General features: G+C 45.2%; 1 protein-coding gene across 4 annotated transcripts; it reads left to right on the top strand.

Annotated features, from left to right (window-relative positions):
* Positions 1-27: 27 nt before the first annotated feature.
* LOC119710690 (cyclin-dependent kinase 11B) lies at positions 28-13,918 on the top strand. 4 transcript variants are annotated; one of them, XM_038160061.1, is made up of 20 exons: positions 28-74; positions 907-1,038; positions 1,349-1,464; positions 2,417-2,541; positions 3,055-3,193; positions 3,718-3,848; positions 5,015-5,137; positions 6,261-6,356; positions 6,461-6,589; positions 7,329-7,394; positions 7,858-8,027; positions 8,459-8,549; positions 8,798-8,919; positions 9,230-9,335; positions 9,854-9,975; positions 10,122-10,229; positions 10,958-11,074; positions 11,317-11,465; positions 12,366-12,555; positions 13,406-13,918. In XM_038160061.1, the coding sequence occupies exons 2-20, from the start codon at positions 928-930 to the stop codon at positions 13,496-13,498; spliced, it is 2,304 nt and encodes a 767-aa protein (XP_038015989.1). In that variant the 5' UTR covers positions 28-74; positions 907-927; the 3' UTR covers positions 13,499-13,918. The 4 variants fall into 4 exon arrangements, with proteins under 4 accessions (XP_038015989.1, XP_038015987.1, XP_038015988.1 ...); XM_038160059.1 differs by having other exon boundaries at positions 7,852-8,027; XM_038160060.1 differs by having other exon boundaries at positions 6,258-6,356.
* The last annotated feature ends 30 nt before the right edge of the window (positions 13,919-13,948 follow it).

Genomic DNA, 13,948 nt, shown 5'->3' with positions numbered 1-13,948 from the left:
GTCATCGGCGCGCGGCGGCGGGCGGAAGTGACGCGTGTGGCGCGCGCTGCTGGCAGTCCCCGGTGGCGGCGGCGGTGAGCGGGGCCGGGGGGCGCTGAGGGGACACCGGGGCGACACCGGGGCTCTGAGGGGACACCGGGGCGCTGAGGCGGCACCCGGGGCTGGGGGGAACACCGCGAGGGCTCGGCGGGGCTCCCGGCGTTGTGTGAGGGAAGCGGGCGGGCCCGCGGGTGGCGGCGCTCCGTGAGGGCCGCGGGGCCGAAACCGGCTCCGTTCCGCGGGGTGCGGCCGAGCGGGAGTGCCACAGGAGGGGGATGCAGCGCGGAGCTGGCTGCTCGGGGTGTTCCGCAAATCAAACCCCCAGCTGGCACGTTTTTGCTGTTTACACATCTCAGTAAACCGAGGGATTTCTGCTCACTGGCTCTAAGGGGCATGGCTCTCTTGTTAATTAATATCCTGCTTTCTGTGCGTTAATTACTCTTCCACTTCCCCTGCTAATTCGTGCCGTGCTCTGTCCTTCTCGGTTGTGCTGGCGTTACCTTTTCCTCTTGACAGCCGATTCCAGCTCAGTTGGCTTTGCTGTTTTCTTCCTTCTCTCAGGAGCTGTGCTCAAATCCCATCAGTTCTGCATTCTGTGTCCTTTTTTCCCAATTTTTATTACCTACAGTCGTTATTAAACGTGTGGCACCAAACCTTGGCCATAAATTGTTGGGTTTTTTTGCCCTCCAGCAGCTCCCTGAGCTCTTGGCAGAGTCTTTCCTTTGGGTTTTAAACCAAACGTTTTTGGTCCACCATAAATCAGCTCCAAAACCAGAGCGTTAAATGCTCGCACTGGAAGAAAATGGGTGTAAAATAGAATTATTTGGATGGATTTGTGGGGTTTGTCAGCGTCTCCTCCTCTCGCAGAGGGTGTTCCTTTGAACTCCAATGGGTGATGAAAAGGATTCCTGGAAGGTGAAGACTTTAGATGAGATTCTCCAGGAGAAGAAGCGAAGGAAGGAGCAAGAGGAGAAGGCAGAGATCAAACGTATGAAAAATGTAAGCTGCCCTGTGGCACTCTAATTAAATTCATTTTAATTAATTATTCGCTTTATTAACAGAAAACTGCGTCTGAATGGGGTGCAGGGCCTGTATCCTGATTTTCTGGTGGTTTTTCCTGATGCTGAGGTGTTGTCTTTGTGGTCTCTGATTCTAAAGTTTAAGAGAAAAATATGTTTTGTGGAAGATTTCGTTGTTTTGCGTGATTTACTGTGCTGTGTTATGGTTATTGGTCAAGAATTCAGTAATATTTCATTTGATTGGTTTTGAGCTACAAAAAGTGGATTTTCCCTGTGCTGTGCCTCCCCAGTCAGATGACAGGGACTCCAAGAGGGATTCTCTTGAAGAGGGGGAGCTGAGAGACCATCGCATGGAAATCACCATCAGGAACTCGCCCTACAGGAGGGAGGACTCCATGGAGGACAGGTGAGGGAATAAAAGGGAAAAATCCCTGAAATTAACCTTTCAACATCCTGAGAAAAGAGTTTCCAGGAGGGAGGACTCCATGGAGGACAGGTGAGGGAATAAAAGGGGAAAAATCCCTGAAATTAACCTTTGAACATCCTGAGAAGAGTTTTTTCAGGAGGGAGGACTCCATGGAGGACAGGTGAGGGAATAAAAGGGGGAAAATCCCTGAAATTAACCTTTCAGTGTCCTGAGAGGAGGATTTTAGATATCTCACCCTACAGGAGGGAGGACTCCATGGAGGACAGGTGAGAGTGAGGGAATAAAAGGGGAAAAATTCCTGAAACTAACCTTGCAACATCCTGAGAAGAGGGTTTCCAGGAGGGAGGACTCCATGGAGGACAGGTGAGGGAATAAAAGGGGAAAAATCCCTGAAATTAATCTTTCAACATCCTGAGAAAAGAGTTTCCAGGAGGGAGGACTCCATGGAGGACAGGTGAGGGAATAAAAGGGGGAAAATCCCTGAAATTAACCTTTGAACATCCTGAGAAGAGTTTTTCAGGAGGGAGGACTCCATGGAGGACAGGTGAGGGAATAAAGGGGGAAAAATCCCTGAAATTAACCTTTCAGTGTCCTGAGAAAAGGGTTTACAGGAGGGAAGGCTGCCTGGAAGACAGGTAAGGGTGAGGAAATAAAAGAGAAAAAATTCCTGAAATTAACCTTTCAGTGTCCTGAGAAGAAGGTTTTAAATATCTGAAGGAAAAAATGAAATTTTAGAAGTGGAAATCCCTTTTGTAGAACACACTTCTGAAGCACAGGTTGAGATTGAGCAGTGTTGTGTTCCAGTTTTGATTCATTGTGGAAATAATAAATCAAAGACATTCCCACTATCAAATGGGAATCGTTTCCTGACGAGGACACCTGTGGATTTCTCCTGCCACCTCCCTGAGTTTTTTCCTGTCCTGCCTTTCAGGGGAGAAGAAGATGATTCCTTGGCTATCAAACCACCGCAGCAAATGTCCCGGAAAGAAAAAACCCATCACAGGAAAGATGAGAAGAGGAAAGAGAAACGCAGGCACAGGAGCCACTCTGCAGAAGGTGCTTCTTGCCACTCTTGGGAGCTTCTGCTTTCTGGGGGAGAGTAAATGCCAGCGACTCACACTGGAGGTGGATGGAGAGGAATTGGAGCCGTTGTTGTTTCTGTGGCTGTTTCAGTGCCCTCAGGGGAGTGACAGGGTGTGAGCGTGGTTGAGAGGACAGGAATCACTCTGGGACAGGGACACTGAGGTCACTTTTACTCCTTGAAGCCTGATAAGATTCTCTCTGGCTTCACTGAGGGAAAGATCTCTGATCTTTGTACCTGCCAAGGGAAAAAAAATATCCTTTCTAGAGACATTCCCCTTGTCTTCCTGTCAGTAACAACCAGTTTTTACTTTAATACAAGTATTCCTGCAAAATCTTACAGACTTTGGGCTTGGAAAATCAGGATTTTCCCTTTAAGGAAACAACAGAGGTCACGGCAAGAGTTCTCATCAGTTTCACCCCCTGAGTTTTGCTTTCAGTGATTATTTGGAGCAGTAACACTCGGAAATGGATTTCTGTTTGTTCAAGGGAAACATGCCAGAGTGAAAGAGAAAGAACGGGAGCATGAGCGTAGGAAGAGACATAGAGAAGAGCAGGATAAAGCCCGGCGTGAATGGGAGAGACAGAAACGGAGAGAGATGGCAAGGGAGCATTCCAGGAGGGAGAGGTACATCCATCCCTGCCTCCCCTGGGGAGGGACACCAGCACCCGCCTCCTCTGAGCGTTTCTTGTTGTGAAATGACCCCAAAAAATCCACAGGAAAATTTGTCTGTGTTCCTGGGAGCGTGTTCTTCACTTTGATCATTTCTAAGTGCTTCGTTACCCTGGATGTTCCAGGTGAAGTCACTGCCAGTGGTTGACTGCAATAAAAAGATTGGATGGTCTTAGAGGTTTTTACCAACCTAAAAAAATTAAGTGCAAACCAGATTTGCACAGGGGATTAATTATCTGGATTATCAGGGGATTAATTAACCGAACTGGTTTAATTTCGGCTTAAATCCTGATAGGGTGGAGAACTCCTGGTCTGGGTCTTTTAAACCTGTTTTTTAAAGGATCAGCTGCAAAACTCCACCTGTTTCTGACTGGTGCACGACTGGGGGTGTTGAGAAGGAAGTTGAGTTTGGTGCTGCAAACCAGTTTTTTCCTTCTCTTCACCAGCTGGATTTGTAACGAACAGAAATTATTTTCCAGAGATCGTTTGGAGCAACTGGAGAGAGAAAGGGAAAGAAAAATCCGGGAGCAGCAGAAGGAGCAGCGGGAGCAAAAGGAGAGGGAGAGGAGAGCCGAGGAGAGGAGGAAGGAGAGGGAAGCCAGGAGAGAAGGTGACTCTCTCTGCATCAATCTTCTTCATATTTACTGCCTCTGTCCTACCTGCTGACACAGTGGTGGAATGCAGGGGTAGAAAGTGGTTTTTACTAAAGCAGTGCCAGAATTTGAAAAATATTAAAGTGGGGAGGGAAAAGGAAATTAAGTTTTACACGGGGAGATAAAATGGTGTGATAAAATGATGTTTCCCTCCTTTGACATGGGAGGGGGAAGGAAATTTAAGTTTTACATAGGAAGATAAAATGTGTGATGATGTTATGTGCCTTAAATATCCTGAGAAGTTGGTCAGTGAGTCTTTGCCTCTCCCTGTCAGGGAGATTTCCTATAAAAACAGGATTTCTGGGGGTGCCACTGTGTGCAGCCAGCACAACCCCAGAGGTTCTGAGCTCTTTGGCTGAGTCTGTCTCAGTTTGATACAGGTTGAAACCTCAAAATTCAATGTTTTAAGGAGTTGGGGGCATAAATTGCAAAGAGGGAGAGGTCATGTAAGTACTCCAGGCATGCAGGATGCTGCAGTGGGAGTCAGCTGGGAGGATCTGGTGCCCGAGCAGTTTAAGTTCTGCACCTGAACTCTTTCACAGTTGGGTGTTTGCAGTCTCAGCTCAGATCATTGTTGGTACAAGGATCTCGAGGTAAAAATCAGAGCCCATTCCTTGATCAGGTGACAGAGATTATTCAAGAAGAGCAGAACAAACCCTAGTTTTTGCTTTCTCTTTCTTGCTCAGCTCATACCAAACAGCTCCTTTTTGTGCTTGGGCTTTATGCTGATAGTGCTCAATCTGTGTAACCTCTCATTTAATTGGTTTTATTGTTCTGAATGTTCTGTCAGCTCCTTCTAAACCTCAGCTGGTTTTATTCTTTTACATATTTTCCACTTCTTTCTCTGGCATTAATGCTTTAGAATCGAGGTGTTTACTGTGTAACATACAGGGCAGCTTGCTTCTGGTTTTAAGTGTGGCAGCAGCTTTCTCTCAGCAGTACAAATCCATATTTTATTTGAGATAAATCAAAGCCCTTCATTCTCCCAGATTTAAGTAGGTTCCTCTCCCACTCTTCCCCATTACCCTGTTAAAAAAAAAACATTCAAATCAAGTGGCTGTGGCAGCCAGGACGACTCTAATTAGGCAGATGTAACAATTTCTTGTGGTTTTGTTTTCCCTAGTTTCTGCACACCATAGAACAGTGAGGGAAGAATATGGAGACAAAGTAAAAATGAGACCCTGGAGTCGCAGCCCTTTGCGCCAGCAGAGAGACAAGCTTGAGCAAGGAGAGAGCAGGAAACCAGGTAGCATCTGCCACTCTACACTGTCTGGGGGGGCAGCAGGAGCTGGGCTGGGGTAAAAATCCAATTCAATTCATTTTTAAGTCTCAAACAAACATCCCAGGTGCTCAGTTAAGGTTTTGTCCAGCTCAGCCCCAGCGGTTTAACTCTGCAATCTTCACAAGTATCTCTTTTCTAAAGCAGTGCTGGTTTTGCAGGAGATGCACAAGTGGTAAATGGAATGGATTTAGGGGCAGGAGTAGCGATTGGAAAAGTTTCAAAATGAGTTAACCCCTTCAGTGGTGAAAGAAGCAGCTGACTGAATTTTTAAAATCCTGCAGCTGAATTGCCTTGCAGGTTAAAAAGGGGTTGGTTACTCCAGCTCCAGTTGGATTTGGGGTTAGGAGCTAAACTACCTTAAAAAGTGACCTCACAGGGATCAGTGTAAGCATCACTGGTTCTGTCATCTTGTAGAAGAAATTAAACCCTGAAGGCAGAGTTCTGCTTAGATGGTGAATTTTGTTTTCCAAGCCAGAAAATGGTCCCACCTGAAGGTTCTGGGGGTAGGGAACTTGCACAGGTGACATCAAAATGCCTTTGTTTGAAGGAGGCAAGCTCTGTGTCTGCCTTGCTGACGTGTGCAGCTGTGAGGAGAAGTGTAGGCCCTCAGAGCAGGATGGAATCAGCTGGAATTCCAGGTGGAGGCAGGCAGCAGGGCCTGGGGAACTCCTGCCCCATCCAGCACCAGGGATTTTTCATGGTGATCACTGGAGCAGTGAGCACTGACAGTAACCAGTGTGTGAGGACCCTGCCCTGGTGATTCCTGTCACCATGGTGCTTTTTTCCCTTTTCCCCCTGTTTTAATTCATCTTAGAAGACCTTAGGAACTCATCCTGTTTAAAAATCAGGCCAATATTCCATATTTTTGGCCGTTGATCCTGCACCGCTGCGATTCAGAAAAGCTGTTTGTCACTGAGCAGAGTGTGAAACGATTATTATTGGTTTTTTTTAGTGTTCTGAATTTCCAATTCTGAATATTCAGCACTGATTTAATGCCAGCAGAAAATGAAGCAGTTACCTGGGGATTCAGAGGCTTGGAAATGATACTCAATTAGCACTGTGTTTTTAATTTCTGTGGTTTCAGCAGTAAAAGAAGAGAAGCCAGAAGAGAGGGATCCTCTGTCAGACTTGCAGGACGTCAGTGACAGTGAGAGAAAAACCAGCTCAGCAGAGTCTTCCTCAGGTGATTGAATGCAATTTAGGAGCTGTAATCAATTGTGCAGATGTAATTAATTTCTCTGCCGAGCAAACACTGTGAGTGTTAAGTGCCTGATTATTCCTGGACAGAATCTGGGTCAGGCTCAGAAGAGGAGGAGGAAGAGTCCAGCAGTGAAGGCTCTGAGGAAGAGGGAGAGGAAGAGGAGGAGGAGGAGGAGACAGGAAGCAATTCTGAGGAAGTGTCTGAGCAATCAGCAGGTGAGGATTTCACCAAGCAGGGTTACAGGGGTGGGTGATTCTTTTTTTTTTTTTTTTTCCTCATCCTGTGTTGTTTTATTTGAACATTTTCCTTTTCTCTTAGTCTAGGCTAGGCTGAGACCTCACAGGTCAAGATAACTAAAAAGAAAACACCCAAGTACAAGTGCTATTCTATCCTTTTGTGTAGAGGTAATACCAATTCTTCATCTAAGCAGCCAGATCAGAAACCTGAGAGCCATTTTTGAGTCCCTAGCTGGTCAGCAGTTCAGCTGGTTCTGTAACACATCAGATGCTCTGCAGAGCACAGTTTGCACTTCTTTGGGGGGTGGTGAAATCCAAATGTCTTTGGCGTTTTGAATTCTTTTCTGCTGCAAATTTCAGAAGTTTTCTCAAATGAATGAACTAAATAACACAAAGTTCATTAAAGAAGTCTGAGTGCAGCTGTTCTTGTCATTAATTAGTGAAGAACACAAGAGCAGGCTCTGATGGCTGGGTGTTTTTCTTTAAAATCAATGAATACAGTTAATAAGGAAATATTAATCATTTCTTTACCTGCCCACATCCCAATTCCCAGAGAATGGGTGAATGTTGTGTTCCCTGTTGGAAGTGAAACAGAAATTCTTGGTCACTGACAGTGCAGAGGCCTGGTGAGATGGGAGAGGATTCCAGCAGGGATTTGCCTCCCAAGGAGCTGCAGAAATGTGGATTTTTCCCAGTCAAATTTGGTTCTGTTTTGCAGAGGAGGTGAGCGAAGAGGAAATGAGCGAAGAGGAGGAACGGGAGAATGGAAACCACATCCCAGTTGGTACTATGCAAATACTGAGTGTTTTAAAGAAGTGTCTGGCTGAGGTTTTGCAGCTAAATAATTCTATTTCTGCAAATATTTAAAAGATTAAAATGCCATTCTCACATCAAACTCAAATTCCTTGAAACCTGCTCCAAGCTTTATGCTTCGAGGGAATCAGTCTAATGAGCTGATGTTTCCTTCTCTTTCATTTTGTGTTCTTTTGTCCTGTCATCTCATCAAAGTCAGAGAATGAGACCCAGAATGAGAATGAGACATCCTGGGTCACTTTTCTCTTCCATTCTGGTGTAAAGATTTGTTTTTCTGACCTGGAAACTGTAGGTGAATTCTTGAAAGCATCACCTTTGCCAAGAGGAGAAATCCTCTGCCATGCAGTGCTCAGTGTCACACATTTATTTACTAAAGCTGAGTTCATCCAGCCAGCTCCTCTTTCCACGACTGATTCTGACTTTTCAAGTTCCAGAGTCGAGGTTTGACCGGGATTCTGCGGGGAGCGAGGTGGAGGAGGAGGAGGTGGGGGAGGGCTCCCCTCATTCCAATGCCATGACAGAAGGGGAATACATTCCTGATTCTCCAGCTTCCTCCCCCATCGAGCTGAAACAGGAGCTTCCCAAGTATCTTCCTGCCCTCCAGGTAGGGGATCACCCTCTTCAATATTTTTGATATCTCTTATCTTGGCATTGCTGTCTGAAAACAGATCCTTGTGAGAGGAGAGTTCTGTTTTCATAAAAAGGTTGTTCTTTATGTAGCTGTAGAAATACTAATAAAAATCAGATTTTTAGTAATTAATATGTGAAAGGTGCTGAGTTGCTGCCTTTGCTTTTGTGTTTCATATTACTCTGTGCAAATGTGAATGGAACAATTTAATTAATCTGCTGAAACACGGGCTCTGTCCAGGATTCCTTCAGAAACTCTGAAAAACAAACCCCAGAGACACCTTTCTCCTATGGTTTATAGCTGAATTCTTCTGCTAAATTTTAACTGTGAAGTTGCTGAAGTTTTTAAAAAAGCAAAACCTTCCCCCAGATGCTGGAGGAGTCAGTGCTGTCCCTGTGCTTTTTCAGGGATGTCGCAGCGTGGAGGAATTCCAGTGTTTGAACAGGATTGAAGAAGGAACCTATGGTGTGGTGTACAGGGCAAAGGACAAAAAGACTGGTGGGTGTCAGTGCCTCCACTTCCCTCAGGGTATTTCAGGCTGCAAATTAGCATTCTGCATTTTTCACTGATGAACAAAAATCTATTGAAAATATTTCTTTGAAAATATCCTTTTAAAATATTTCTTTGCCGGCAAGCTGCTCGTTTTCAAGGCGAAGCAGCGCAGCTACTGAAATATTTAATCAGTGAGAGAACACCTGGTAATGTGAATTATCAGCTGTGTGATGGGAAATGTGTTTCCTTCGCAGATGAAATCGTGGCTCTGAAGCGACTGAAAATGGAAAAGGAGAAGGAAGGTTTTCCCATTACTTCTCTGAGAGAAATAAATACAATTCTGAAAGCACAGCACCTGAATATTGTCACTGTCAGAGTAAGGCTGCAGTCTTTTATGTCTGAAGTACTTTTGTTGTTGAAATATTCCTCTTGGCTTTTAAATATGAAAATATCAGCAACCCTGGCAGGTCTTGCTTCTGTGAACAGATGTGTGCTGCTCATGAGGCTGTACAGACATCACAATCTGATGTTTCACAAAAAATGAGCTGTTTTTAATAGAAAAACCACATTTTGTAAGGATTTGACCAATGGCAGCCTCCATCCTCTTGCCAGCACATTTCTCTAACTGATCTGCATGCTTTTTAAACACCATCTGTAGGTTTTGCTCAGCTGCTTCTGTGTTGCAGGAGATCGTGGTGGGCAGTAACATGGATAAAATCTATATCGTGATGAATTATGTGGAACACGACCTCAAGAGCCTGATGGAAACAATGAAGCAGCCTTTCCTGCCAGGTACTGCTTGCCACAGTGCCCTGGAATTCTCAGAGCTGGAAAAGTGGCCAACACAAATGGCCCTGCTGGCTCTGGGCAGTGCCATGTGTTGCTCTGGAATGTCCTGTGTTCCTTGGAACTGAGACTTCCTGGCTTTTTCTGTTTGTTCTGCAAAACCTGACCCAGTTGAAGGTGTTGGCTGAGCCTCGTGCTGATATAGCTGATGAATCCAGTTTGTGTGCTTGGGGTGGAGCTGGTCAGAGGTGAAACTTGGGGAAGTTTCACCTCTGCTGAACAGGAAAAGAACACTGGGCTTTCATTTTGGCTGCTTCCTATGAGGGACAATAATTCCTGAGCATAATTTGGATCAATTCCAGCTGCCAAATGAATTTTGCTGTTCCGTGACACATTTTTATAGTACAGGCTCTACTGTGCTTTAAACTTGCCACTCCTTCCTGCCCTCTTCCCTGTCCTCCAAACAAACAAAACACAAATTAAAGGTAGATTCCTTTTCTTCCATGCATTTTTTATCATTCCAGGGGAAGTGAAGACTTTGATGATTCAGTTACTACGAGGGGTCAAACACCTCCACGACAACTGGATCCTTCACAGAGACTTGAAAACGTCCAACCTGCTGCTCAGTCATTCAGGCATTTTAAAAGTAAGAATTTGGAAAAAAACCAAAGAAATCAGGACAAATTCTGTGCTGCAGAATTACCCAGAGTTACAACTGTGCTCAAAGTCCTGTGCAGTGGCACTGCTGGTGAATGAGCAGTGCTGGAAATGTTGCTTTTTTTTCCCTTTCAGGTTGGAGATTTTGGACTAGCCAGGGAATATGGGTCTCCCCTGAAGCCCTACACCCCTGTGGTGGTGACGCTGTGGTACAGAGCTCCAGAGCTGTTGCTTGGGGCAAAGGTGAGTTCCTCCTTGTTCCTCTGGCTGCTGTTTATAAAATACTTGACTTTATTTTATAAATCGTGAGCAAAGTGTGAGCATGCTTGGGTCTTTATGTTGATTCATAGCTGAAAATCCTGACTATTCAGTATTATTCCTCCTAAAGACATCTAAACCCTTTCCATCCTCCCCTCGCAGAGGGTGGGTGGGTGACAGATGGCTTTTGTCCCTTGGAATGCTGGTGTGGTCAGTGCTGATGGACTTCTCGTGGATTGTGGCCAAATGTCACCTTTGGCAGCTGGATTTTAAACATCTTTTTAGATTAGTCTAAAACCTGTGACATCTGAGAGCAGAACAAGGTAGTGGCACTGTTCTAGAGTGTTCCCTGCTGGTGACTGAAATCTGGGTGAAATCAGTGTTTCTGCAGTGGCAAGAGCCCTGCCAGAAAAAAAATGCTGGTTTGTCAGCTGTGCTGCTTTGTTTGTGAGTGGAAAAGAGAGGCATCAGTGTGGAGACTTCCACCTTCCATCCTGAAAGATTTGTGTGCATTGGTGTTGCTCGTAATTCACAGGAATTAGAAATTTGAAATAATTACACTTGAGAGCTGGCCCTCGGGTCTGAGAGTGGTTATGTGTGTTCTGCTCAAAAACAAACCCAAATAAACCCCCAGAAGCCACAACATCCTCCAAACTCAGTGAAAATGTCTTCCTGATTTTTCTGAGGTGTAATTTAATTTCCCTGCTTTCCAGGAATATTCCACAGCCATAGACATGTGGTCAGTGGGCTGTATTTTTGGGGAGCTGTTGACACAGAAGCCACTGTTCCCAGGGAAGTCAGAAATCGACCAGATTAACAAAGTTTTTAAGGTAATTTTAAAAAATATTTTGGGATTTTGACTGGTTTTAGTGACAGGAGTATTGGAGTAGTGCTTGTTGTTCTTTAACAGAGATTCAGCCTCAAGAAAAAGTTCTTTAATCTGCTTTACCACACTTTGAGTGGGCTGGGAGCACGATTCGTTGTGTCTGTTTTCTCTGGATGCTTCCCAGCTCCTCATGAATAAATGAAGGATTGCACTCGGAGTTTATTAAAGAGATGTTTTCATTTGCAGGATCTGGGTACTCCCAGTGAAAAGATCTGGCCTGGTTACAACGAGCTGCCAGCAGTGAAGAAAATGACCTTCACAGAATATCCCTACAACAACCTGCGCAAGAGATTCGGGGCTCTGCTCTCCGACCAGGGCTTCGACCTGATGAACAAGTGGGTGCCAAATTCCAGGGATCCCCTGGGAGTTTCTGGGCAGGAAAACAATTTTCTTGTGGTGTGAAAGGTTTATAAAATCAAGCCCGGGCTGTGTGGTTAATGCTGGTACCTGGTGTGTTAATAGAATGTCTAAAATCTCTCTTGAAATAGCAAAAATTGTAAATATTCTACATTATATACACAATACCCAGGTAATAGAATTATACCCAATAGCCATAGAGTTGTACCCAGGTAATAGAATTATACCCAATTTCCAGTAATAAAATGATACCAAATTAATACCCAATTTCCAGTAATAAAATGTACCAAACTAAGAGAATTATATCCAATTTCCAGTAATAAAATGATACCAAAGTAATAGAATTATACCCAATACCCAGTAATAAAATGATACCAAATTAATATAAAATGTCCAGTAATAAAATGATACCAAAGTAATAGAATTATACCCAATACCCAGTAATAAAATGATACCAAATTAATATAAAATGTCCAGTAATAAAATGATACCAAATTAATGGAATTATACCCAGTAATAAAATGATACCAAATTAATATAAAATGTCCAGTAATAAAATGATGCCAAATTAATAGAATTATACCCAATACTCAGGAATAAAATGATACCAAATTAATACCCAATTTCCAGTAATAAAATGATACCAAATTAATATAAAATGTCCAGTAATAAAATGATGCCAAATTAATAGAATTATACCCAATACCTTCTCACGGAATTACGCCGAGTTAAAAAGAATTCCCCTCAACACCAGTGACAGAATCATCCCCACTACCCAGTGCCAGAATTCTGTTGAACATCACAAAACCCTCAGTGGCATTCCTGAGGAATTCACAGTTTTGGGGTTGAAGTGTCCCTTTTCCCGTGCTCCTCGGCAGCTTCCTGACGTACTACCCGGCGCGGCGGATCACGGCCGAGGACGGGCTGAAGCACGAGTACTTCAGGGAGACCCCGCTGCCCATCGACCCCTCCATGTTCCCCACCTGGCCGGCCAAGAGCGAGCAGCAGAGGGTCAAGAGGGGCACCAGCCCCCGGCCCCCCGAGGGAGGGCTGGGCTACAGCCAGCTGGTGAGTGTGGGGCAGGGCAGGGGCACCCAGCCTTGCTTCCCAAAGTCAGTGCTGCTGAGTGTGGGGCAGGGCAGGGGTACAGCTGGGATCCTGAGTGGCAGGGGTACCCAGCTTTGCTTCCCAAAGTCAGTGCTGCTGAGTGTGGGGCAGGGCAGGGGCACCCAGCTTTGCTTCCCAAAATCAGTGCTGCTGAGTGTGGGGCAGGGATACAGCTGGGATCCTGAGTGGCAGGAGTACCCAGCTTTGCTTCCCAAAGTCGGTGCTGCTGAGTGTGGCACAGCTCCAGAGCCTCAGCTGGGCTGGGATTTGCTTGGGATCCTGACTGGCAGAGAGAGTCCAGCTTTGCTTCCCAAAGGCCAGGGAGAATCCAGTTTTCCTTCCCAAAGTCAGTGCTGGTGAGTGTGGCATGGGGCAGGGCTGCCTGAGTGGCAGGGGTACCCAGCTTTGCCCAAAGTCGGTGCTGCTGAGTGTGGCACAGGGCAGAGCCTCAGCTGGGATCCTGAGTGGCAGGGTCCCCAGCTTTCCTTCCCAAAGTCAGTGCTGCTGAGTGTGGGCCAGGGCAGGGCTGCAGCTGGGATTTTGTTGGGATCCTGAGATTCATTCACCTGGATTGGCAGGGAGAGTCCAGCTTTCCTTCCCAAAGTCAGTGTCAGTTGGGCACAGCTCCAGGGCCTCCTCTGGGGCTGGGTTTTGGTTGGGATCCTGAGATTCACCTGGATTGGCAGGGATGCCACTAAATCAAACATTTATTTCTCATCTTGAGATACTTCGTTTTTATTGTTTAGATTTTTTGGGGGGGTAAATGCAGCTGGCCAGCCCCTGATCAGTGCCCTGTGCTTGGTTTTCACAGGGTGATGATGACCTGAAGGACACAGGTTTCCATCTGACCACCACAAATCAAGGAGCATCTGCTGCAGGACCTGGCTTCAGCCTCAAGTTTTGAACTCGACATCAAAAAAGAGGGGGGAAAAAACCCTCACAAAGCAAAAAAAAACCAAACAAAAAAAGCACCATTCATGTGAGTGGATTTGAGTGCCCCAGTTCTGTTCTGTGTCAGGGGCACCAGATGTTTTTCCCTGTGAAAAAAACCTCGAAGATTATCACAGATTGCAAGGCTCTTGTTTTATAAATCAATGTGGAGTTTACCTGCTGCATTCCATTAGAGGACTGGAGTTACCTGAAAACCCCAGGATCATCACAAACTGTGACAAAGGACAGCTTGAAAAAACAGTCCTGGAACAGTTTCTGGTTTATTTTTAGGGTTGTTTTTTTTTTTTGTTGTTGTTGAGTTTGTTTTGTTTTGATTTTTGGGTTTTTTTTTCCTTGTAAATTTGTAGAATTAAAATACATTTTCAATTGTTTACTAGTGTGAAGGATTTCATTGCTTCACATG

This window comes from Motacilla alba, chromosome 21 (genome assembly GCF_015832195.1).
Source record: "Motacilla alba alba isolate MOTALB_02 chromosome 21, Motacilla_alba_V1.0_pri, whole genome shotgun sequence".
NCBI lineage: Eukaryota > Metazoa > Chordata > Aves > Passeriformes > Motacillidae > Motacilla > Motacilla alba.
This window is presented reverse-complemented; position numbering and strand designations above follow the sequence as displayed.

Excerpts from the sequence above, each read along its gene's own strand:
- LOC119710690 (XM_038160058.1), top strand. The coding sequence starts at position 928 with ATGGGTGATGAAAAGGATTCCTGGAAGGTGAAGACTTTAGATGAGATT. Across the intron at positions 3,849-5,014 it reads GAGGGAAGCCAGGAGAGAAG|TTTCTGCACACCATAGAACA; the intron begins GTGACTCTCTCT and ends TGTTTTCCCTAG. Across the intron at positions 11,466-12,365 it reads GGCTTCGACCTGATGAACAA|CTTCCTGACGTACTACCCGG; the intron begins GTGGGTGCCAAA and ends GCTCCTCGGCAG.